At 33.3% G+C, this 26330-nt stretch overlaps 1 protein-coding gene, 1 long non-coding RNA gene and 1 pseudogene across 4 annotated transcripts; 1 reads left to right on the top strand and 2 right to left on the bottom strand.

Moving 5' to 3' along the window:
* Positions 1–670: 670 nt before the first annotated feature.
* On the bottom strand, positions 671–11082 carry LOC142618641 (eukaryotic translation initiation factor 6-2-like; annotated as a pseudogene).
* LOC142621064 (uncharacterized) lies at positions 4580–8790 on the top strand. Its single transcript, XR_012841693.1, has 4 exons — positions 4580–5239; positions 6893–6970; positions 7526–7610; positions 8290–8790. It is a non-coding gene; the product is annotated as an uncharacterized LOC142621064 (long non-coding RNA).
* A 4977-nt stretch (positions 11083–16059) lies between the features above and the next one.
* LOC142619981 (oleoyl-acyl carrier protein thioesterase, chloroplastic-like) lies at positions 16060–24456 on the bottom strand. Of its 3 annotated transcripts, none has more exons than XM_075793400.1 (8): positions 23761–24243; positions 22666–22799; positions 22464–22577; positions 20180–20275; positions 18308–18395; positions 18163–18231; positions 16579–16863; positions 16060–16205 (listed from the first exon to the last, which is right to left on the bottom strand). In XM_075793400.1, the coding sequence occupies exons 1-7, from the start codon at positions 24112–24114 to the stop codon at positions 16585–16587; spliced, it is 1134 nt and encodes a 377-aa protein (XP_075649515.1). In that variant the 5' UTR covers positions 24115–24243; the 3' UTR covers positions 16060–16205; positions 16579–16584. The 3 variants fall into 3 exon arrangements, with proteins under 3 accessions (XP_075649515.1, XP_075649514.1, XP_075649513.1); XM_075793399.1 differs by having other exon boundaries at positions 16144–16504; XM_075793398.1 differs by having other exon boundaries at positions 16144–16863; positions 23761–24456.
* Positions 24457–26330: the final 1874 nt, after the last annotated feature.

The following is a 26330-nucleotide window of genomic DNA, read 5'->3' as shown; positions in this document are numbered from 1 at the left end:
AATATCTACGGATTGCTCATACACTAGAGCAGTGCCCATGGCTTGCTCATGACTCATGAGCTCAGACGAGAAGGGGAGCTAATGGGTATAGAGTATAGTTAAACATCATTTGGCCAGGTAATGGAGAACACATTCCTTTGGCTTGATAACTAGTACTCTTAAAGGACCTCTAAGTTTTTGACAATGGTTTGAAAACTTTTGTCTCATGATTTTGTTCTATATAATGCTTGATAATGCGAAGAAAATCAATAGACTGGATGCTTCGGGCTTCAAAGGGCAAGTGACTGTTTTGAAGGCCTGATATACGGCTCCTGCACTACCAATATTCCAGTGGGCCACAAATATGCATTGTTAGTGATTTTAAAGTTTTTCTACTTAATATCTCAAAAAAAAAAGTTTTTCTACTTAACAGAGACTCAATTCATTCCATCATAACCACAACCAAAATTCCAATGTCAAAAACAATTGCCAAACTCCCAAATTAATTTTTTATCTTTTCCTTTTCCTTTTTTTGATCGGTCCAAATTAGTGCTTCTTGATTAAATTAAAACATCAGCAGAGCTAAAATATAAATGACGAAAAGAAAGAAGTCCAAATGAACAAAAGTGCTTCAATTTCATAACTATAATATATTGTCATCAATCCTTGGCTGAAGGCTGAGATGCAAGACTCAAACATAGCTCTCAATCAATGATTTCCTTATCACATCCATAAACGTGCTAGGCTGGGCTTGCTTCAATTGGAATGCAGCTTCAATAACATTGAGTTCTGCTGCTGTGGTATCCCAACCACAAAATGCTGTCCAGTCAAACCAGCACCTATCACCTCGCTGCCTCGGCTCACAGTCCCAGCAGACACTGGAACTTGAAGAAGTGTTGCAAATTCATCCATTGCTTCTATGGATGTATGGGGATGAACCTGTATAGTATTCAGCAAAAACAGAGTAAGTTATACAAAACATGACTCAGTAGATGCCTCAATAAACACCATTCCAAGGAGAACCATTTTTCCTTACCAGAGCACCTCTGTTTGAGAGGACACAATAAATGCCCACAAGCATTTTATCAGAAATTGTATGCCTAAAAACTTCGACTCCAAGAACATCTGCAATGATCTCTTCAGTTTCCTGGAAAAAAAAATGTTTCAACATGAGTATCCTAAAAAAGTGACCAACTTCAAGCTGATAAATGGGGTTAATGGTGCTAGCTAAAAAGGAAAGGAGAGATCAATATTTGAGTATATTTTCATCAATCTCTTCTTCAGATTGGGCTGCCAAACAGCTTTAAAAAATATTCATTCTACAGATAAAACAATAATACCCTTCCAAGATCTGTGTGAGCAAGAGCAACATGATCATTGCATGCAATATTAGGCAGAAAACAATAAGAGTAAGACATCAATAGAATACAATTTAACCATGGCAGGTAAATTAGTATGGATAAACAAAACCCTTTTAGATTTGTGATAATAAAAATTTCATTGATGTCTATATCAAGTAGAGAATAAAATTTTAGAAAGCCCTTTTCCCTCTTATTCAACAGAAAAATGATTCATTTGGCTGACCCCAGTTAAAAGTTGAGACTTTACTGAGCATAAGAGTGAATGTTTTAAATGCTGCAAGCTTTAAAAGACCAGGCATGCCATTTCCCAATATCTCATTAAAAATGATAAAATGCTACAGAAAGCTATGCATGAGCGTCTTGGAGACCACACAACAGCAACAACAAACAAACAAAGCTTTAATCCCAAAATTTTTGGGGTCAGCTATGGAACCTCAACAAATTAGTTAAAGTCAAACATATGTATTCCCTTCCTCCATTCTATCCTATCTAAAGTCATGAGCTTCTTGGAGACAATCAAATTGTAAAATTGGAGGATAAAATGCATCACTATTGCTAATGTAAAATGAGTTGCAACTTGCAAGTCAATTGCCCATTAATTATGAATTTTAAAGAAAATATGGCTCTGTGTCATTAAAATTGGAATCTATTCATGCCAATACCACATTATCGCCAGAGAACATGAATTGAATTCAAAATATTATGAATTTCCCTCTACCTTCATTTGAAATTTCAGAATTGCTCTCAAGGCCAAGCTTACGGTGCATTGCCTATTTTTTGAGAAATATGTAAATAGAAAGATATTTCAAAGATAAATTAATGGTATGTCCAATTTTTATATTCATATCTCCAACAAACTCTGCACATTATTCCAGTATACATCAAGGCCAAAAGAATTTTCCTGAACAAACTCACAGCTCCTATAACATATCTTTCAGCCAAATCCAAATGCTGATGCTTTTAATGAGAACAGGAATAAGCAAAACCGGCCATCAAATAAGTTTAAATTAAAAAAATTTCAGAAAAAGTACTTGGCAATTCAAAAGAGTCCAATATTTCACTTGGAACTTCTTATGATTATGAAGCAACTTTAGATCAAGATGACTACACACATAGCGGACACACACAAATATTGCAAATCTATTGTTGTGAAATTTACTGTTTTAGTAGGGTAGAAGCTAACCGGATTAGCATAAAGTGGTTAACTTAGATCGTTAATTATATCAGAAAAAATAATAATAACAATGCATTTTATTTCAGTCCCGAATGAGAATTTAAACCAACCTTGGTCAGTGGTGTTGTAAAAAAATAGAAGCCCATTTTTGTTTCCTGCAAAGCATGAATGATAGCAAGGTGATAATTCATTTTGGTTGAAAGTAGTTATGAAATGTGAAAGCAATTATTTAAATTGGGTAAAATACAAAAACTATCCTGAGGTCTTCACTAATGTCATGTACAACCATAACGTCTCAAAAATATCCGATTTTCTCTCTAAACACAATTGCTACTTAACACCATTTGAAAAATCCCCCTCTCCTCTTGCTTCCTTTTCCATCTCTAGACAGAACTTTCAAATAGTGTTTCAAGCCATTTATGCTTAGTTAGCAAATTGAATAGTTTTGAAAAGTCTTAGAATACATACATAAGCCAAAACCTAGAGGGTACTTTTTTGTATTGTATTGTACCCATTAATATATCAATCTATATTTCTAAAAAATCATTAATAGTACCAGCACAAAGGCGTCCAATAATGCTAGTGCCAGCTATGGAAGTCTTAACCACAGGGATAACATCTGCTAACTCAGCCTCATACGCCCTGCAAAGTTTTGCATTTCATCGTAAGTATGCATACACACACAAATATAATATATAAGGAATTGGTTCAAGTTATACCTAATGTAAATTTAAATTATATTACACCACTCAATATTTTTAATTTGAAACAAATTATAACAAATCCACACTAAGATTAGATTCTCTTCTTATTCTCTACATGTAAAATTATCTGATCAAATATATAAAAAAAAAAAATTCAAAAGTATACCGTTTAAGCTCTAAAAAGTTTAATTCAAATAACAAATCTATATCTATCTATATCTATATAATACTAAAAGCTGAAACGTAGTGTTTAATGTTGTTGCTCTCATATTGAGCCATGTTAGCAGCCATGTCATTTCCATCATCTTTTCTAAATTTGTCCTACAATTTTAAAATAATTTTTATCAATTTTAAATACTAATAAATTTAAAATAATTTCCAGCCCATCTCCACCATAAAGCCTACTTCTTATAAATTTAATTCCACCTGCTCACTTTTTATAAATTTAATTCTTTTCAACATAAACCCTTTGTGAAACCCTTTGTCTTCACGGTTACATGTTACAACTTTCTGTATTTCCTTCTCTTTTGCTGCATGGTTTGTTTTCACGGTTATAGGTTACATCTTTCTGTATTTCCTTCTCTTTTGCTGCACGGTTTCAAATTCCAGTCTCCCCACTTTCTCATTTGTTGCACGGCTTTTGTTCTACGGTTTCAAATCCCAGTCTTTTATTGCACGGTTTCAAATTCCAGCCTCTCTCCCTTCTAACGGTAGCCTCTCTATCTTCCTTCCTCCTCTCCTCACAGTATATAAATACTGATAGAAGCTGGATGCTTCGGGTGAGGTATCTCTAAATCCCATTTTGTTTTGTGCTTTATTCTTTTGCTTGATGTTTTTTATTCCCTTTTTAGTTTTTTGATTGGGTCTTATCCTCACTACAAAACACGCGGGTTTTAGGCCGCGTTTTCAAAAACGCAGCTACAGACGAGATAAAGCCGCGTTTTTTAAAAATGTGGCTTAAGTTATCCATATGAAGCCGCGTTTTATACATGCGGCTATAGCCCATGTCTAGAGCCACGTTTTTAGTGTGTATAGCCGCGTTTTTCTGAGCAGAGTTATTGCTGCGTTTAAAAAACGCGGCTATAGGACCTTTTTTTATTTTTTTTTTATAAAAAATCTTAACCATGGCCTCGTTTAAAAAACCCCAGCTCCAGCTTGCCTAAAGCTGCATTTTATAGACACGGCCTTAAATTTAGTTTGAAGCTGCGTGTTTAAAACGCGGCTTTAGTTTGGGATGGGGCCGCGTTTCTTAAACGCGGCTTCAGATTTTGCCTATAGTCGCATGTTAAAAACGCAGCTTTAGGCTTTGTATAAATAGTATAGTAAAGAATTTACACCCTTCTCCCATCGCACATCATCAACCTCCATCTCTCAAGTCCTCACCCTCCATCCGATCTCAACCCTCACCCTCCAAGCCTCCATCTCTCAAGCCCTCACCCTCCACTTTCTTTCTTTCCTCTTTTATTCTCTCATTCTAATGGTCTCACCCTCTCCAGCCGCCACCAATCTCTCCAGCTAGCACCATTCTTGCCTAGCCTCCGCTGATCTCATCGGCCATCGTCGATCTCGCCCCAAGCCCATGCTAGCCCAGCCTTCGCTGATCTCGCCCACAAGATCTTCGCGCTGTCCTCTTCGTTAGTCTTCCAATCTTATTGCTTCGGATCCCCTACCTTCAGACCTCCCCCACCTTTAGACCTTCCCCACCTTTGGACATCCTACTTTCTAACACTTTCATTCTCCGTTTATGCATAAAGTCTAAAACTTTGTGTTGTGTTTAGGAGAAGGTGAGTGGCAAGAGCAAGAAATAGAGGCTATGGAGGAGTTCTTCAAGGGATTTGGGGTCCTGATGGAAAGGTTTCAAAGGAAACCACAGAGCAGCTTCTGAAGGGCCTGATTCTCCAGTGGCTAATGCTTTTACAGCTGCAATGGCCACAGTGGTTCGTGCTCATCCTAAGGATTTCAGGGCTGTATGACAAGAATGGGCTGCTATCCGAATCCAAATTGCTTTTCGTGGCTTCTTGGTAAATGGGTCTCTCTTCTATTATCTTTCCCTTTTTCTCTATTTGGTTTCATATTCTTCTACTTTCTAAGCACCATAGACTTGAAATATATAGTTATCTTATTCTTCATTAGTTTATTTCACATCGAAAAGTTTAGTTCTTGATGTTTTAAATTTAGCTCCCAAAAGCAACGTTGCAACATTGGATTGTTTTATGCTACTATGTATAGCTTTAATATATGAGGGGGAAATGGACAGAAAATTTCAAAGTTTAATGTAGAGGAAATTAATTTTAAACTTACATCCAAGGGGTTAGTCTAATGGTTCATGGCTTCATGCCATCCATGGGGTCCCAAATTCAAGTCTCTTAATCAATACCTTAGGGCCAGTCCTAAAAGATTCTTCAATGTAATTACCAAGAGTGTATGGGATGGGTGAATTACCTTCAAAGTTTCAGACTTTTTTTTTTTCTTTCTTTCTTTATTGAGTTCTCATATTAATTGAATTTTGTTAATTGGATGATTGTTTGGTAGACCCACTTTTTTTTTTTTTTTAATTATTATTTTGATTTACATGCTGAATTTATGGCTGTAGAGAAATTATGAGCTAAGATTGTGGTCCTTTGTTTTTTGTTTTGTGAATGCTTTTATCTGGGTTTTGGATTTTGTTTATGAAAATTGGGAAATAATTTGTTTTTTAAGGTTAGCAACTTAGGTAAGCATAATTTGTTTTGAGGTTTTGATCTGAATTATGAGAGGGCCTTTCCTTGCAGGTTGAATGACCCATTAGATTCATGATTTGTGCTTGATCAAGTGCAGCCAAACACATTGGCTTTTGTTCTATGCCACTTGATGTGTATGTCAAACTATGGTTTTAGCGTTTTGCACATTTATGCCTTACAAGTGATATTTCTTATATTTTAACTTAAATTTATATTACTTAATTCTTTTGTATTGTGTTGGCTGCTCTCTATATACTCATATAGATTGCGCATTTCAACTAGTCTTCTTTTCAGCTACTAAGTTCTATGCACCTTATATCTCCCAACTATATTAAAAATAAAAATAAAAACCTTTGAAGCTACGCTATAAGGACAGTTTGGGAGTTTTCCTGTGTTTATATGAGTTGGATTTCTGGTTCCTTTGCCTATCATTCATTTGTGTGGGCATGTGTAGATTTTTTTTATTACTTTGTTACCTTCATTATATTTAGGAGACCAGCCTCTTTAGTAAATGTAGGCATCAGAAGTGGAAAGGTGTGCCACAATATTTAGAAAGGGCTTTATTTACATATTTTTTGAATAAAGAAAAATTGGTTACAGGAAAGCACCTACGCATGTCACATTATGTGTTAGTTCCAATGTTGGATGGTTTGATAGGCAATTTAATTATATGCTATATATTTTATATATATAATATGTACAATTAAACAATAAAAATCCTATGAAAAAAGAATCTTCTCAAAAAAAAATTATAAAAAATAAAGAGAAATTGAAGAGGAGTCACAAAGACTTGGAGGCTACTCTGCTTATTATGTATGTATGTTACTATTAGAATCAACATTTTTGTTATTAGCATATATTTACTTACTATTTTTAAGTATTTGTTCATTTCGTTTTTTGTTTTTAATTAATTATTTATTTTTTTGGGTTGCTCTGCATGTGTGTGTGGATCAGTCATTACAAAGGATTGGACTTGGACATCTACTAAATTCATCAAAATGTTACTCTTCTGAAGCAGCAGCAGCTAAAAAGGTGGGTATTGTTACACTCTGCTGACTGAACATTTGATTTTAGTGGTGGAATTTTGGAATATCTTTGTTTGCATGAGTGTTTGTTCTATCATCAACTTATAATTTAATCAAAAGTTATCAAATTTCATAGCCTCTGTGAACAAATTTGTGTGTGTGTGTGTGTGTGTGTGTGTGTGTGTGTGTGTAGAGGTGCGTATGAACCAAAGAACTCAATTTATAATCAATAAGTCTAAAAGATACAAATTGTTTCACAATAGTTGAGGTGTAATAGAGTTGTAAATGGTTAATAATAAAGTAGTGTTAGTGGTGGACCCAAATGGGAATTAATAATAACTTGAAAACTTAGTGAAATTTGTTTGTCAAAAATATTTTCTTTGTACCATTACTCATTTATAATTCAGTTGATTCTGCTTGTATAGCTTACGTGGACAATGGGCAAATGCAAAAATCCTATGCATAAGTCATTGAATCTCTTTTCTATTTATTTATTTCTTTTTTTGGCTATGTGAATGTTCAAAAGCTCTTCAAGTACCCAACTATTTGCTAATAATTACAGGTAAGAATCCCTTGGGGATGGCCTTAAGATGTTAGCTAGGAGTTTGAACACAATACTGCGTGAATGTGCAAGAAAAGAGAATTTTGTAAGAATCCCTTGTTCTTTGTTTCTTTTCTCTGGATCAATCTCTTTATTTGTTTTTCTTTGTTTTGTTGATAGGAAATTTTGACTTGAAAGAAAAGAGAATTACGAGATTTATTTTTTACTTCTTCATCATTTTGTTAACTTCTCTTGCTTGGAACTGAACTACTTTCTTAGTTTATGTAAGGACCAAATCTGCAGTTGAGGATGAGAATAGTAGGATAGTCATTTCCTAGATTTTGTATGTGTGTGGTTGCCTTTGAGCCTGCAAAGATTTTGTGGCTTATCCAGCATGATTTCCTACATAAGTTTAGAAATGCTTTCCTAGGATATTTTTCTTGCTATTCTTCTTGCTACCTATAAGAAATTGGTTAATATCACTTGTCTTATTGTCTTATTAGAGTTGATGAGTTATGCTAGGTTTGGTTCATTGGGAGGCTTTTTGCCATCACAAAAATAGCATTATTGTTGTGATGTAGGCAAATAAATTTTTGGAATTTCAGTGTATAGATGCTTTGTGAAAACTAGAAAGTTTATCTATTTTTTGATTGTTATTATGATTGTTATATCCTGCTGTTTGAACTGTGGGCATCAATTTTGTGTTTCATTGCTGAGAAATTGTAGGAAAGTCAAAGGAAAAAAATGTTCCTATTGTAATTGTGTTCCTTTTGATCTTCTTGAAGGCAAGAGAGAAGCTGAACAAGAGCTAGAGAAGCAAGTTGCCAAAAAGCAGAAGGGGGATGAGGGTGTAGAGCAGGCTGTTGTAAAGTATTCAGGGGTTATAGCTGCGTTCAAAACGTGGCCATAGTTGTGGGCTAAAGCCGCGTTTTAAAAACGTGGCCATAGTGATGGACTGAAGCTACGTTTTAAAAACGCAGCTTTAGCCCACAACAATGGCCGTGTTTTAAAAACGCGGCTTTAGCTCACAACTATGACTGCGTTTAAAAAAATGTGGCCACAGACACCTCAAGCCTATAGTTACGTATTTTAGGCCACGACTAAAAACGCAGCCTAAAAAAAACGTGGCTATAGACCAAATCATCCTATAGCCACGTTTTTTTGAGCTATAGTCATATTTTAAAAACGCGGCTATAGAACCTTTTTTTTGTAGTGCTTGTGTGCTTACAACGACTTAGTGCAACTCTATTCATGTAGTCCTGTAGTGTGGATACCTCAACAATTTATTTGTGTGTGCGAAATAAGGCAATTTTATATAAATCAATATTGTAACAGGTGAAAAAAATTTCCCAATTTCCTTTGTGATAGTGGGATGAGAAATTTGTGTATGTATTACCAAGGTAATTGGATTAGAAATCTGTGTATGTATCTGTGTCAGCGTAGATTGATACCAAGGTAATTGGATTAGAGTTTTCAATACTGTAGCAGCTGATCAGAAACTCTATGGAAACCTTATAGGTAAACTCTTTTAGCCTTATATTCTCTTACACTACTTAATAGTTAATATAGCCGATCTATATATTAATCAAGTTTGTATAAGTCAATAATTATCTACTTATACCTCTGTTAGGTATACAAGATTAGGTAGGTATATATATATATATATTCTCAACCCGTAGCACCCAATATAGAGATCAACTTTTACCCTGTGCAATTCCACATTAGAAAACCCAATCAACAATTGCATATTTGAATCTAAGGATCAGCCCCACTAGGTTATAAAGCCAAAGCCTCCGCACCTCAGTTCCTATCTCCAAACCCCACACATAAAGTTATCCCAACGGAAATTATTCTAATTCAATGAAGGCCAAGAGACTGACATTATGTTTAGTCAATAAACAGTAACATAAGTAAGTTCCATTTATGGTAGAGCCCTATGTAGCTATATTTCTCCAGCAAAATTCCCTCAGAAGGTGCCTTGAGCAGTAACACTAGAGATTTTTGTACTGTTTATTTTACTCATTCAAAGGGACAGCGCTAACTGCAATTATACCAGTTGGACAATCAATTGTGGAGCAATAAGTGATTGAATGATTAAAATTTAAGCCTATTTTGCAAAAAGAAATTATTTTGCCAAACTAAATTGAGAAATTATATATATTCTGGTAAAAAAAAATTTACAAGCCAACTAAACAGTACAAAACTCTTTTTTCCCTCCAACAAACCACTGTACTAAGACTATGAACTACTTAGTTTGCATTCCTTTTCTTCAAACAAAACAACAATTACCAAGCTCCTTTGCTAATACCCACCTATCCTCCAGCTCTTATAGCATCAGTACATACCTTAAGGGTCTGCCATTATAATAAACTTTCATCTGAACCATTGTATCTTGCCACAAGCTGTGGTGCAAGAGCCACATCAGAGTCCTTCCATTGTATCCCATATGCCTTTTGGGATATGATTTTACAAATTCTCTTTTGTAAGTCAAAAGTAGATAAGACGTTACATGTTGTTTGTAGTATAGAAAATAATACTTGGAAATTCTTTGGAATTAGTGATTTTGAATTGAGTGTGTTTAATGGACTTTGTTTGTAATTTGAGGACGTAGAGAGTGGTAGAGTGGCTTAATAAAATATTTAATTGGTCTAGGATCATTACTTTACCCTTAAATTCAACCTCTTTTTAAATCATGTGGTATTCAAATCCTATAAATGTATAATAGCTCATTGTTGTGATTTATATAATTTTGTTAGTATTTTTCCACCATTATTTTCAGTCATATCATTTTTTATTGTGATAATTGGTAATAATCTATAGGTAGTATGTAGTTTGCTTATATTTTATTTTTATTTTTTTATCTAGATAATTTAAAAAAGAGAAAGCATTACAATGTTTGATGTGGATAGCTCATTATTTCTTGGGGACGAGGTTTCATTCCAAAAATTGATATGTTGTAATTATTTGAAATGGTTTTTTATTGGAACATGCTTGAACCATATCATTGTGGCTTTTAGATGAATAGTGTTTATTTGACTAATCTATTTATTCATATTTTCAATGATTGTTTTGAATTACAATTATCAAATTTGATTGGTTTCAACAATAAAAGTGAATGTGTATAACTTTCTTTTAAATATCTTATGCATCGCACGGGTTAGCGATTAGTAACATCTAATTGACAAGAAACTTGGTGGGCATGTTAACAACATACAAAAAATATGTAATCCAATGTTAAAATTTTTTAAAATATTAATCTTATAAAAAGGTTTTTAACTTAGAATTACACCAGGTATAATTTGAATTCAAATAATACATATAAAAACATGAAATAAATAACGTAATAAGAAAGGAAAAAGAAACTTATAGAAGTTCTCAGAAGCATCAATGACAACCAAACAGTAAGCATTGGTGAGCTTTGAATATACACCCACATGATCATATAGAATTCCTGTATAAGTACGTATATATTTATCAAAATCATTTTCTAACTCCATAATATAATAAATAAATCACAAATTAATAACATAATAATAGCAATAATAAAACAAATAGCATAAACACTTGCTGTTGGCCATGATTGGCAAGGTTGAGGCAGAGTCAAAAAAAAAAAAAAAAAAAAACTGCACTCTTTAAATACTAACGTGAGAAGAATGAAAGCGCGCTGAGGACTTTTTAGGGCTTGTTTGGTAAGCATATTTAAACTTATATTTTTACATTTTAAACAACATTACACACATTTTCACACACTTTTTTCACCTACACGTATTTTAAAAAATTACAAAAATATCATCTCAAACTACTCTGTCAAACACCCTCTTAAATTGCCTGACTAACATTCTCAATGGAGTAGGGTTTCGGCAACTTGGCCCAAACATGGTTTAATTTTTAAAATTAAATAAGATGATACGTGTTGAGTGGCTGGCTATATATATATATATATATATATATATATATATATATATATATATATATATATATATATATTTTTTTTTTTTTTTTTCTTTTTTTTTTTTCTTTTTCTCTTCTCTTTATTACCGTTTGAAACTCTAGGTGAGTAGGTTCGGCAACTTGGCCCAAACATGGTTTAATTTTTAAAATTAAATAAGATGATACGTGTTGAGTGGCTGGCTATATATATATATATATATATATATATAGATTTTTTCTTTTTCTTTTTCTTTTTTTTCTTTTTTTTTCTTTTTCTCTTCTCTTTATTACCGTTTGAAACTCTAGGTGAGTAGGTTCAAATTACAACTTACAAGGCCAGGGTCCAGACTCCAAAAAAGGTAGTAGTATTTTGTATTTAAACTAATTATTTGAGATGAAACAAGACATTTGTAGTTTTGGTTTTTTTTTTCTTTTTGTTTTTCTTTTGAAAGTTTAAATGGCCGGAATACAGTAATCCAAACATTTGAAGTTACTTTTTAAATTATATTGGTATACTAAAAAATTGTTATGTGGTAATACAATTTTGCTAAAGTATTTGAAATAGTAGAATATATAATTATCTTTGTATAAATTTGTAAAGTAATATCACCTTTTTTTTAATTAAGATAGACTTGAACCTCTTTAAATATTATTTTTGATCAGATCGTTAACTTTTATATGTTTTTTAATATTAATTAATTATTAAATTAACAATGACATCATCACTATTCGATATCGGTCAAACCTTTGCAGTTCAATCTCAAAAGCTTTTACGGTTCATTAAAAGGTCCAGGTTTTAAAACTATCAGCCCAAAAGGGTAATTAAACCTTTTAGAGCTTAAATTAAATCCACTCAAGCAAATTAACATAGGGCCTCTTAAAATACTATTTTTTATTTTGAGAATCACTAATCCTCCTTTTTAATTTATGACTATTTGTTGGTTTCTTAAACCTCGTGATATATATGAAATTCTATGTTTTAAACTTCTTGCTAGCAATTTGGGATCATCAATCTCCAAGTGGATTTTTCCTATGGCTGTAATAACTTGGTGTGTGTGATAAAAAAAATTTATTCTATTTGTTTGTACATAAGCCAACTAATCTCACAAAATTTTAGTAATTTATTTTCTTATGATTCAAACAAGAAATAAAGATAAAAATATGTCAAAATTGTAGTTGTTACCATTAGCCTATTAAATCAATTACTAATATAGTTTGCTTTATGTAAATCTCTACTACCAAAGATACAAGAAATTTAAAATATTATATCACCATTTAGATAATTTCACATTTTCAATGCAATTTTCATCATTTATACTATATGTATACAGGTTATGATTTCATTAAATAATTAAGAAGACCTAAAACTACTCAAAATGAGGACTCATTTCGTCATTGAAGAAAAATTGATAATACATTCACATTTAGTATTCACAGTCAACTGGTTATGTCATTTCTTTAACATCGTGATTGCATTAAAATTGGTAGGGTTTTAACATTATTAAAAAAGGATTAAATTCAAGAGAGATTTTAAAAAAAAAAAAAAAAAGTTTTGGACTGTACTTTGAGTTGCAGTACGATAGGATGGAAAATAGTTATTTCATAGTCCATTTCACACAATCTATATATGGACATCAGGGATGGTGTGAAATGGGAGTGTAAGAGTGAGACAATCACATTCCTAAGAGGAATGACCCCTTGAGACAGGGTCCTAATTTATTGAAAGTGTTGAGGAGATAACATAGCTAAAGCACACTTTTATTTCATTGCATATCACTAGCCATATGTATAGAAGATGATTGAACAAGCACAAATAGGACACAGCCTATTGGAGGCTCATTGCTTATTTACTATTATCATAAAACACACCCTTATATTAAACACCTTCGAAACATGCTAGTTCCATTTGATTGGTCAGGGAGAGTTGCCTCCAGCTCCAATACCAGCATTAGGAATGTCCCCATTTCTACCATCTCCTCCAATACCAGGACCCGCAGAACCAAAACCAGGAGAGCCTCCAAGATAACCTGAGCCAGGAATGCCTGAAAAAATACTGAATCCAGTCCCGAAAGGGAATAAGAATGGCCAAGTAAAGCCGAAGTCGAAATTCTGAGGCCGGTAGACCTGATCATCTTTCTTTGGCACATCTCTTCCTCCTTCAGTACCAGTGAGAAATGCCATAAGAAATAGAGTGAAAACGAGCAATGCCTTAGTAGTCTTCTCCATTATATTTTTATCTTTTGTCTTTGTTTTTAGTATGGAGAGAATTGCTTCATGGCCACTCGAATTTATAGTGCAACTTGTGAAAATAAGGTTTTCTTACTTAACTTGATCTGGGCATGAAATTTAATGTTCTATGCATGGGAGGCTTGGTTATTTTAGAAAGAATAATGAGGTGACTTAACGTAAAATAGTTGATAAATTAAATCTGCATGGGCATTTCCTTTATCGTTTTGGTAGTAGATTTTTCTTAATCTTCCAATAGTTGTGTCTTTGCTAGTAGCATCATGATTCATGACCCCATAAAGTTAATGCGTCAGGTTGCAAAATCATTTTCAAGCATATAATTTTTAAGTGGAATAATATGATGGATCAGAGCATAGGTAGAGAAGTTGAGCAGGTGTAGCGTGTAGGTCAAAAATTTGGCCTCATGGCTGAAAAAATAGTAAGCTTGATAAATATGGTGTAATTAGTGCATGATAATTGTGGTCAGTGATGGACTCCATTGATGAGATGTTGCTCAAATTAACCTTTATTATGAAACTAGTAACAATGGTTCATGAAATTTCCATAAGAGAATCATGAGGTATGAGGTAACCTGCCAATCACTTCTCCTAAGTGAGAGCTTTATACACTGAATACAATTCTTTTTTAAGTATTAATTAGTGTGGATTTTTTTATGCCCTCTTTTATTTTCAGCGCTAACTGCTTAGAACATCCACATTGGTGGAGCTATTTTCTAGCTATTTGACACCACAAAAAGTTATTTTATCTATTTTACCTACTCACTTTACAAAACATCCAGTATTAGTGAATCTATTTTAGCATTCAACACAATAAAATAATATAAACATCACAATAAAATAATATATCTACTACAATAGCAATGTGAATGCACAAATAAAAAAACAATATATAAGAAAAGGAAAAATAAAAGAATAAAAGAACCATAGTAATGTAAACGTAGAAACAATATATAGCAATGTGAACGCTATATAAAAAAAAGAAAAAAAAATGAGTAAAAGAAGTGTGAACGCACACACAATAGCAGTGTGAACGTAGAAGAAGAGAAATAAGAATAAAAGAATAAAAATAAGTAAAATAATTCACAGTAGTGTGAACGCACAAATAATTTTTTTTTTTTAACCTTTCAGTTGCTACAGTGCACAGTAAAAAGTAATGCACTGTGGAGCTAAAAAATATAGCTTTGGCTCCACCATTATAGGGCATATTTTGGTATTTGGTAGTGCTAAAAATAGCAATCTAGCTATTTAGCACCACCAATATGGATGCTCTTATATGGTTCTTGATAGCTAAAAAATAAGGAAAAAAAAGTAGTAAGATATTTTATTTTGAAAGCTAACTGCTCATATTGTTCTTACTAAAATACAAGGGGGAAAAGCGAGTCTAAATAAAAAGGAGCTTATAAAGACAAAGAACATAAAAGATTAACGTGATTCCCTTTGGCAGTCTGCATTGTAGTCCATAATCAAGAGTGGCCTCTCTTGACTTTCAACCAGTAATTAACTATATAACTATTCATGACAAAAATCTATAATTGATGGAAGTGAATGTGTGAATGTGAATACGAGAAAAAGAAGGAAAACTACTCTCTATTTCTACTTTCGGTGGAAGGGTTCTTAGGCTCCTTAGGGTGAGATTCATTTGCCTTGCTTTCGTTGTTGATGTTACTTGATCGAATTAATCAATCCTACATGTGCATATACCTTTTTTTTTTTTCAAATATTGGTATCTGAGCAACAATACAAAGAGTCTCCAACAAGAATTGTGTCAATTGATGGCTATATATGAGGATATAACAGCTCTAATAACTGGGTAAAAAAAAAAACCAATTATGGAACTTCACTAATCAATGATATAATACTATAATACATATATACGTACGTTTCAATCAGTATTCGTTGAGTATTTTAATTTTAACGGTTCGTCTTTCAAATGCTTTTCTATATGTTTTATATTTCAGACACTAACATAAGTAGCACATGTTTCGATGTCTGCAACACAGTCAACCAAAGTGAGAATGCAAGACGTCTATTGCAAATCATAAGCCTTCAAGCTGGCGAGACTGTCCATGTTCAAAATTAACCTGAATTGGAGCTTCATTAGGCCACAACAAACCCCAACCTAGACAAGCTTTATTCATTTATTTGAGAGAAAAGATAGATATATATACAAGCTTTATTGATGTGGATTATCTTGCTTAAATAAGAAGAAATAATTTATATCAAATCTGGCTTGAAGCTAACTCCGGCAAACCCACCCACAATATGACAATTGAAAAAACTATCAACACATAGTTTTGGTCACATAAATTTTTTAATAAGTTATGTGACTTGTTTAAATTATACACATAATTAGTCTTATAAAATCCACAACGTAATGGGTTAAAGAAGAGACTTTTCCACTTGATATTTGGAACCAGTATAACAGTTTCTGACCCATTTGAGCAATGATTTGTTCACAAATCATTTTCTACATGATAAACTAGTGGAAAACACTAGTCTATTCGCAATGGAATGGAGGCATATCCCTGCCAAGATTGTTAAATATCAGCAACATACATGGAACATTGAGCTTATAAATATCAAAGAAAAACTGGAAATAAATACATCAAATGACTCGTGGGAGTCTCTCAAAGCAATCTGTATGCATGATCCACCGGAGTCAGTATCTAGTGCATCCATTGCAGGCAGCTGATGTCTTACAACAGATGAGATCCACAATTTTCTGCGTTTCCGTCCCCGATTACTGCAAGACATCTGTTGTGTGCAATGGATGCATAAGAAACTCTCTCCCTCCAAATACATTTTTAGAGCAAAATCCTTCGAGCTGAAAACTAAAAAAATACATGAGAAGAAAGATTGAATAAGAACCATTGAAAGCAATAGAAAAGTAAAGTCAACTATGTATCATCTTGCATGTTTCTTTCTCCACTCAGTGCGTCCTCGATTTATTTCAAGCCCATCACCTGACACTCTCAGTAAATGTAGAAACTGACGTAAATCTTCATTGTTTTGTGTTGCAGCTGTAGACCCATTAGTTCCTTGAATCTTAGAAACTAGTTCGGCATCCTCTACTGGTTCCACACTGGTAAGTGAATCAACTATGTCATCATGTTGGCACTCCCGTCTGTAATCTAAAGTAATAGTTTGCAGTTCATGGCTATCAATGATTTCTTGAGGCAAGCTCTGTGGTAGAAAAAAAAATGTATTACTCAACCAGCTTTATAATATTGACAGGAAGTATCATCAATAACAAAAACACGAGCCATAATAAGTCACTTAAGAATGATGCAGTGTACAGATATTTATAGGTGGGTAGGGAAGGCTACAAAGATCCCCTTAAATTCTAATGAATTCAAACCTTTCAACACTCGTAACAATAAGAAGATAATTTTCTATCAGATGTTAATCATTACATTCATACATTCATATTGATTTCCAAAATTAGAAAGCAATAATTGGATGAACTGGGTCGAATCAGCAATGAATTTTTCATATGTAATAATGTCATCATTAAAAATAACAGTACTTCCTCCTCCCATAATTATGGGTGGAGGGCAAGGTTGTGAATTCAAAACAGACTAGGAGAAGGTAACTTACTAATAAAACAACAAAATGTGAATAATGCCATCTTTCTTTTTCTTTTTCGTTTTTGGGGGCTATATAGATGAAATCCATTAAACATGGAAAAAAAACATATAAATTACAAGCAAGCCCCTAAGGGCTTCAACTCGATTGCTCTGAGGGAGCATACAAGTTGGTAGACTGCATCCAAGTTTGCCTCACTTTAACCCAATGAGAAGTTAAAAAACTACGAAAATCAAACAGTGCTGCAAAGGTCTAGACTTCATGAACAATATTCTTATTTGCCGACTAGCCTTTATAGCATGATGTATTGCTGAATCCATGCAGGACTTTGCATTCCCTTCAATGGTCACTTTATAGAGACCATTTATATAAGGCATATTTATGTAGAGACACCTTATCTAGAGTTTATTACTTTATTTTCCTGATAAGTCTGCTCTTCTGTTTTCTTTTTTTTTTTTAGTTGTTGATGAGTAATAAGAAATATTATCACTACCAAGCTTTTTATGTATAAAGTTTCCCCTTTTAATTTAATTTTAGTTCTTTAATTTGTGGTCCTCCTTTTGGAGAAACAAAAGAAATTCAGATGCTTGAAAAGGCACTCTCCACCCATGTCTGAGAAGTAAAGCAGTTTTTCAGCAGGAGTTTTTCTAGGTACCATTTATTTCACCCACTTTACAAGGCACCCAACCTGGAAACAAAGCCATGGAATATACTACGGACCTCTCCAACCCTATACAAATCATGGTTGCTGAAGTGCTTTAGAAAGTGGATCCGTTGTAAGGATACTTTTAATTAAAAGTCAGTGACTAAAAGAAAAGAGGGGGTGGGGATTAGGAAGCATTGGCATCTGTTTAACAAGAGTAATGCTAATATTAAAAAAAGATGGCTTCAACCAACCTCCAGAACCCATCCAATGTAGGTGACATTATTAACATGCTGGTTCATGTCCAGATCAGCTCTTCTGGGCTGCAAAAAATCAAATACTGAGATGTGGGACCTCAAAAAACTGTTCAAATAATTTAGATCAACCAAATGATCTTACCACAAGTCCCAGCTTAGAATGATCAGCAGGGTCCTCCAGTTTTGGTATTCTTCTCAAACTACTACTGTTCTCCTCAGGAATTGCTAATCTAGAAAAGCCAAACCAACAAATCATAAAAATTAAAAATATTAAAAAAAAAAAAGTCAATAATGAGAATAACAGTAGTATAAAATATAGAGATGTTTAGAGATGATCAGAATTTATCAACTTAAGCTATAAGTAATCTATAAACCCCATGTTATATTCACCTGGGATGTTTCCAATTATATCTTATGATGTAACAATATCTACCACAATCTTCAGTTATTTCATTTCGCATAAAATTACATCCCCATCTAATCCCTCCCCCACTCTTCCAAAAAAAAAAAAGGTCATAGTCCTTAATATAGACAATTTCCAGTAACAGAAGAATTTATCAAGAGTAGCTCCTACATGGGTAGATCAAGAAAAAAATGGCACTGCTTCCATGTTAGTAAAATCTTTTATTACAAGCAAAGCTTTTCAGGCCAAAAAATAAATAAAAACAAACCAAAGGATTGACCATTTATTGTTGCAAGTGATTATTTCAACAATATACCAGGCAAAACCATTGATTTGAGGAATATTGAGACCTTACCCAAAAAGAAAGAATATTAAGAGAGAATGGAATTTTTCTTGTGGGGGGAGTTCAAAACTTAATTCTTGAGCCTTTCAACTTTTCTGAAGTTATGCCCTTTCCATGCATGACATTCTTTTTTTTTTTTTTTGGTTATGCTTAATCATAGGATATAAAAATAGCAATGCATGTGTTTAAGTGTTAGTTTAGGTCTTCCTCTACCTTCTCTAGTTCCATCGACTTAAATCAACTAACTCTTTAATTGGTGAATTAATTACTCTCCTTTGCAAGTGAGCAAACCATATAAAGCAACTCTCATCTTTTTGAGTTTGTTACTTACATAAAACTCAATCATCATTACTTAGAGGAAAAAAAAAAAAAAAAACCTCAAAATTTATTAAATATTACTATAAAACATTATACCTCACATGACTTAAATTTTTCCAAGCTTCATTAAATGTTACTAAAAACATTACACATATATCAATCTCCATTACTTTTTCAATTTGTTACATGTAAACTCAAGCTTTGTTAAATGTCTGCAATTGTAGAGCAAGATTCAATAACATAGTTGCTCCAGCTCTACACTAACATCTTCTGACATTTTTTAATGTAAAAATATTCAACAACCTTCATTAATAATTTAGTCAGTTTATCATACCAACTTAACTATTTCTCACACTCTTGCTTTAGATAATTAGATTCCTTATGATTTAATGCATTTCCAACGGTGTACTCTACATTTTCAAAATGCTCTCTCTCAGCCTACATTTGGATACCACTTAAAAATAAAAATTATTTCACTATTTAGCTTATTTTTGCTATTATTTATAGGCCCTACTACACTTTTTGGTATTAACCTTGGGCCTCATTGTATTATTACAAATAACTTTTACCTTTATCTACATTACTTTCAGTAATAAATTTTCAGTTTCAGCAAAATAAGCGGTATTCAAATGAACAGGTAGAACCTTGAACCTATGTATTGTAAAACTATCTATAACCCCAATCTCAATAAATAAATTAGTTCCTATCAAATTTTAATATATTGACGAATATTATCTTATTTACAATGTCCAATCACGCATATGACAAAGATGTGAGCAAAAGGGTTTCCACCATCACACAATAAAATATGCCAAGCAAAATCATGCCATCTTGCAAGTGTTAATTATGATGAAGCCAATATGCCATGTGAATTACATTTTGTACACTGTATAAAACCATTTACAAGAAAATCAGATATTTTATACCTAGAGAAAACAAGGCATCCTTACCTGGGTTCTCGCGGACAATAAACTAAATACTCATCCCGTACATCATCGCTAACTTTCTGAAGACGTCTGGTGTCTTGGTTCATCATCACCCACTTGCTGAAACATAAGGTTCACGTTATAAACTTTGACAATGCATCTCAAATCAGATAGACAAAGTTAGACATAATTGCAAGAATTGCTAAGTCAAGTTGTTGAGTTAATCTGACAACAAATGTTTGATAGCTTCCACAAAGGTGATCTTTGAATCAAGATGAGATTGATTAATTAATAAACAGAATTTTAACCCCAAAAAAAGTGTGCAGGGGGGGGTCGTAAATTACAAAGTAAAAAAAAGAAAAATATTAAGATGGATAATTTAAGCACATTCTGGCACACAGCAGACTAGCATAATTTTTTGTCAATGGTCAAGAGAAGCATTAAATTTACGAATAATTGTGTTCCAGCAAAATAACCTCTAGATCTATTTATAGTGGCCTCATTTATTTTCTGATTTGCAAAGAAGCTACTACAGGAAGGAATTGAAATGTTTAACCTTAGAGTAGAATATATATATATTCAGAATATTATAAGGAAAGACAAAATGCAACAAAATACATATAAATCCATGGTCGCTCTTCAATCCCCATAACAGCAGTCACATCCATTTTTGCAAATGATCTTTTTAGCTAAATTGTTGAGAACTGTAGCTAGGAATCACCACACAAAAAAAAAAAAAAAAAAAAAAAAGCTCTCCACACCCTGCTCATCATTACTCATTGCTATTCAAAAAAGCTCTCTCTCTCTCTCTCTCTCTCATCTGCAAAGTGATCTGCTGATGTTGTTGGCCATTTGGCTTCACCAGTCGTTGGGTGGCCAACTTGAACTTGGTGTTGTTGGTGGGTGGCTGATCTGGCCATTAGGCTGCTGATTTGGCAGTGGGGTGGAAAATTGGTGTCATCAGACATTGTAGGGGGAGCCTAGGAGAGGGGCCTAACAGAAGGGGGTGGGAATAGGGGAAGGAGTGAAAAAAGTGATGGGAAGAAAGGAAAATACAAAAAGAATTTTTTTGAATATTTAATAGGATGTATAAGAAAATTAAGGGTGGGATGCCAACAACCTTTAGGCCAATCGGCATCATCTCCTAGTGTTTCCAAGGAAAACATCTAGGATTTGAAACCCCCTGGCCCACTTAAAGCGTATCGAAAATGAAGAGTGTGATGTAAGGTGTATTTAAAAAGTGGCTAGCTAAAATAGAAAAGTGGGTTTTTATTTTTTATTTTTTGGCTAGGTAGAAAAGTGGGTATTTTCTTCAAAACATGAAAAGATTTTGCAGAACTGGATGTGAATGATCTTATATATGGTTCTATCATGGCAACTTTAGGTAGAAAATCATGTTTATGCATCACTTTCGGGGGAATTTCATATCAATATAATAAATTAACTTAGCAATAACATAACAGTATGATCAAGTCACTTACCCAGAAAATAAAAATTAAGATAAAGGAAATTATGGACTATACTGCATTCTTATTCTTCTCCTACAAAGGCATCTCAAAATTTTTCGGAAATATAAATAATTTTGAAAGCTGGTTGGCAAAGGCCATTTTGGGTGTCATAAGATAGGAATGGGTCTATTTGGATGGCTACCCCGCATTGCTTGATGTGGTATCTCTAGAGAGAGGAATACCAGGTGCTTTGAAGATACAGAGAGATCTATTCCTGATCTAAAACTTTTTTTTTTTAGAACTTTGTTGGATTTTTACATAGTCAATTCTTTGTTCAATTACTGATTTGAAAGATTTATGTAATTTGCATAATTGATTGTATGGTCCCCAATTGTATACTTCGTATACTTGGCGACTTGATTTTTTTGTTATTAATGAAACTTTATTACTTATAAAATAAAAATAAAAGGCTATAATGGGTAGTTTGAGCAACAGCTACATGAAATCATGAGATTTATTAACAAAATTGCTCTAAAATTAGATGACACTGAAATGGAGAAAGAGGGCAGTTTCCCAAAACCACAACAAGAGACTAATTGATACATGAGTTTATAACATACATCAAAATCACCCAGAAGAGCATTCTATAGTCATCAAAGAAGTGACACTCAGGACTTGAAAATCATATAAACAAGTGAAATGTGGTTGAATTAAGTGATGCATTTGTCAAAAACATTTTCCCCATTTAAGATTATAAAAAAGATTCCTCTCTTTCAATATCGTTGCTTCATTTATTTCACCTTATAAGTCTCTTTTGCAAGGGAATGGACGTAAAAAAGAAAGAGTAGCTTATTATGCACCTTGTTGCTCTTCCAATAACTTGACCAGTAGCATGGTCCTTGAGTATCCAATCTCGTCTAGTTCCAATTCTTCCCTCCCCTTGGCACCAAGTTTCAATTTCAATCACATCACTCCTGTACCACCGACCATGTATCAAAATGGAGTTTATCATGTAAGAATCCCAATCAAACTCACAACATAAAAAAGAAGAAGAAAATTCACCAAGCTGGGTATTTGTAGATTTCAATGTGCATGCGAGCAGTAACCCATATGAGATGCAGTTTTCTCATGGTGGGGGTGGTTGCAAAGCCATCTGTTGAAAATCCTACACTCTGTGCATGGTTGCATCCAACCTCCTACATCACACAAGGAAATGAGTAACTGCATATTTATTTAAGGTCAAAAGGTATCTCTCCCTTGCCCAATAAGATGAAATGAGTAACTGCATATTTATTTTTTCTCTCCTTTTTTAGATTTCTGAAAATGGAAACCAACTTTTCATTCATAACATGGGTAGCATCAAAAACAATGGGACCATAACTTCTGAATTACCATTTACCAATCTCTAGATATTGAACTAATCAGCAGCCCCTAACTAAGAGTTATTGAGAATTCAATGCTCACTGACAATTTCTTGATCCAAATCAGAGATATTAAGACAAAAGAATTCAAATTCCAGCATGGTAGCATTCAAATAAATGTAGAGTCTAGTAACTAACAAGCATGCATCTTGACACAGATAATAATAGAAAGCAGAGTGAAATGTTTTCAGAGCACAGTGACCAGCCTAAGCAAGTCAACAACAAAGCCATGCAACATTACTCAGGCGCTAAAATTCAGAAATCTACATGACAAAGAAATGGACAGTGAGACAGATAGAGATTTACAACTTACAACACACCCAGTTGCTAAAAAACCAATATTTGCTAACACACACATTTTAAAAAAAATTATAAAAAAAAAAAAAGGATTGTAAAAAATTTAGATCTTTACGGATACAAATGAGAGAAAATAGTAAAACCAACAATAAGAAAAAACTTACTTACAATCTTGAAAATTCAAAACAATCAGTAGCAAATGCATGTAACAGAGAACAAAACAATCACAATCAAACCCAGACATCCAAAACCGACAATACCCAGTTGAGAAAACCCCACAAAAATGTTAGAACAAGTTGCAAATGCATGTCAAAGAGACCCAAAACCCACAAATCCCAACCGATAAACCCATTAACAAAAACCCAAAATTAAATCAATTCAAAGTAAAAAAAAATCTTTGAATAGAACAAAAAACACAATGTGGGATTTTCGAAAGAACCTGCAAGAGATTAGCAATGGTTTCAACAGTGGCAGTTTTGTTAATCCCAACTTCATAGCATCTCACTATGAATCTCTCCTTATAAGACAACCCATCCTCCGTCAAGCTCCCAAGTCTCAAACGGTCCGCCAGAGACCCCGACCCTGACCCTGACCCTGTCCCGGATCCAATTACCCGGTCAGACACCACAGCCAAAATTGGACCTCTGTACGAAGAACCAGAACCAGAACCAGAGCGTAAAACGACGGCATTTCTCCGGTGCCCACGTGTCAAAATGGGCCCACGGCCCAGAAACCCACATTGGGTTATCGCTTGACTTTGGTCACTCAACACATTGCACGAGACCTTCAACATTTTACTCTCTCTTTTCGTACGCACACAAAGTGTTTGTGTTTTTGTGTGTGTGAGAGAGAGAGATAGAGAGAGTGTGTGTGTGTTTTCTTTTTTCTTTTTTAAATGTTTTTTTTTTTGGGTCTCTGAGTCTGTGTTTTTAAAAGGTTACTATGAAAGGTTTGGTCGATGAGACCGAGGAGAAAGGAGTTGGAGAGAGGAAAATGCCACTGGGGTTGGTGGGAAATAACGACGATGCCATTCTCCAAACTGTACTTGAGAAGAGTTTGGACTTTGGATAGGTACAAGTACAAGAGACGGAGAAAACTGCGTGTTGGGATTTAAAATTTTAAATAGACATAAAGTGAGACAAGTGGAGATGGAACCGTCTCTATAAGCAAGCAAAGGCACCACCAAAGCCCTCTAATCTCGTACATGAGTAATGCTAGAAACGCTAGCGGCTCCGCATAGAGTTTAAGGTTGAAGAAATTAATTATTATATGTAAATTTTAAAAATTTAATGATTTTTTATTCTTAAAAATTTTTTAAGACCACCCTAAATTTTCTTAGGCTCAATATAATTACACTTAGGACAAAATTTTGTTGTAAATTAAGATTACAATTTCACTTAATTTTTTTTTGTTGGATGTGAATTTTGGCAAATCCACCATTAGATTACATTATTTTCTTAAATCCTCCATACTTACAAAATTTCAAAAAAAAATCAAATATCAAAAGCTATGTCATCACTCAAATCTTTAAATTTCAAATTTTTGTTAGCTAAAATTATACGTAAAAAATAAATTTCTAAAGTAAATAGTAAATAACTTCTAATTGACATGAAATTTGATTAGTGTTTTAAGAACATACAATTTAACATTTAAATTTTCAAAATATGTAACCATGTTAATTTGTTTAGTGAGAGTTGTAGCCTTAGGATACAGCTTAGTTTGTAGTCAAACTTTTCTTTAAACTTTGATCCCCTTAAAACTATATTAGATCCTTACAAAAAAAAAATGCCCAAGAAAATTTTTATGGAACTAAAATTCTAAAAAATATGTAATTTGCAGCATTGATAATAAGATTGTCACGCAAAGATTTTTAAAATAAGAAAAAAATTTAAAAAAATTGTTAGACTTTATGTCTTTCGGTGCATGTGTATGTGTTTTTTTTTTTAAGTCAATATATGAAGTTCTATTTTTATTAAATTTTATATAATTTAAGTTTTTTACTGACCACCTTGGAAAATATTCCTGGAGCCGCCATTGGCTAAAGACACGTAATTCGCTACAATACTATGTCACAATTTGTCATGTGATTAGTAAAAGTGTATTCCCACATGACTCATCATCACACATTTGCGAATCACAACTCGTCAAGTGGCGAGTTGTGGCAAATTATATGTCCCTAACACTACTCTTCAAAAATTATATTGTCCTTATGGACTACGTCACTTTTGCTTTATAATCTACTATTCTACTAAAATACTCACACCTATTTAAAATTGTTGAGTTAATTAATGATTAAAAAAAAAGTTAAACAGAAATTTCTCCTCTCCTAGCCACCCTTCACTCGAGGACTAATAGTCAGTCTCTTTACTCGTAAACCAAGCAGACAGCCACCATTTCTAATCTCTTAGGGTACAACTAGCCACTCTTCTTTTCTTTTTTGATAGGAACTTGCCACTTGTTTTGTCTTCTCAATTATGCCTCTTTAATTTCAAATTTGACTTATAGTGTTGAGAATTTAATTTAGCTGAAACTATTAGCTAAATTTCAGCTTCAAGTTTTGGTGTTGAGAGCTAATATTAGCTAGTCTATTTCTTAGTAGAGTTTTGACTTTTGGTGCTGAGAGCCGGCCTAATTATAACTTTTAGTTAGTTTAGTTCTTAATAAAGCTTCCACGTGTGGTCTTGACAGCCAACGTAGCTATAACTATTAGCTACTTTGTCTCTTAATAGTTAGAGTATTCGTGACGGTGGTTGAAAAACCACTAAAAGCCTATGTTTAGCACTTCAAACACCAAAATACATGTTATATCAAAGGTGCTAAAGCTAAAAAAAAAAATTAGTAACATGCTAGGAGCAAATCATTGTAATACGTTGTTACTATTATTTAATTCATTTATTTTTTTGGGTTTTAGAGAGAGAGGTTATAGAGAAATTAATATGTTGGATTGTTTATATTATTTTAATTGGTTGTTTATAGGAATGGTCATGGACCAAGTTTAGATCGGGTATA

Source organism: Castanea sativa, chromosome 12 (assembly GCF_040712315.1).
Source record: "Castanea sativa cultivar Marrone di Chiusa Pesio chromosome 12, ASM4071231v1".
NCBI classification, from domain to species: Eukaryota; Viridiplantae; Streptophyta; class Magnoliopsida; order Fagales; family Fagaceae; genus Castanea; species Castanea sativa.
This window is presented reverse-complemented; position numbering and strand designations above follow the sequence as displayed.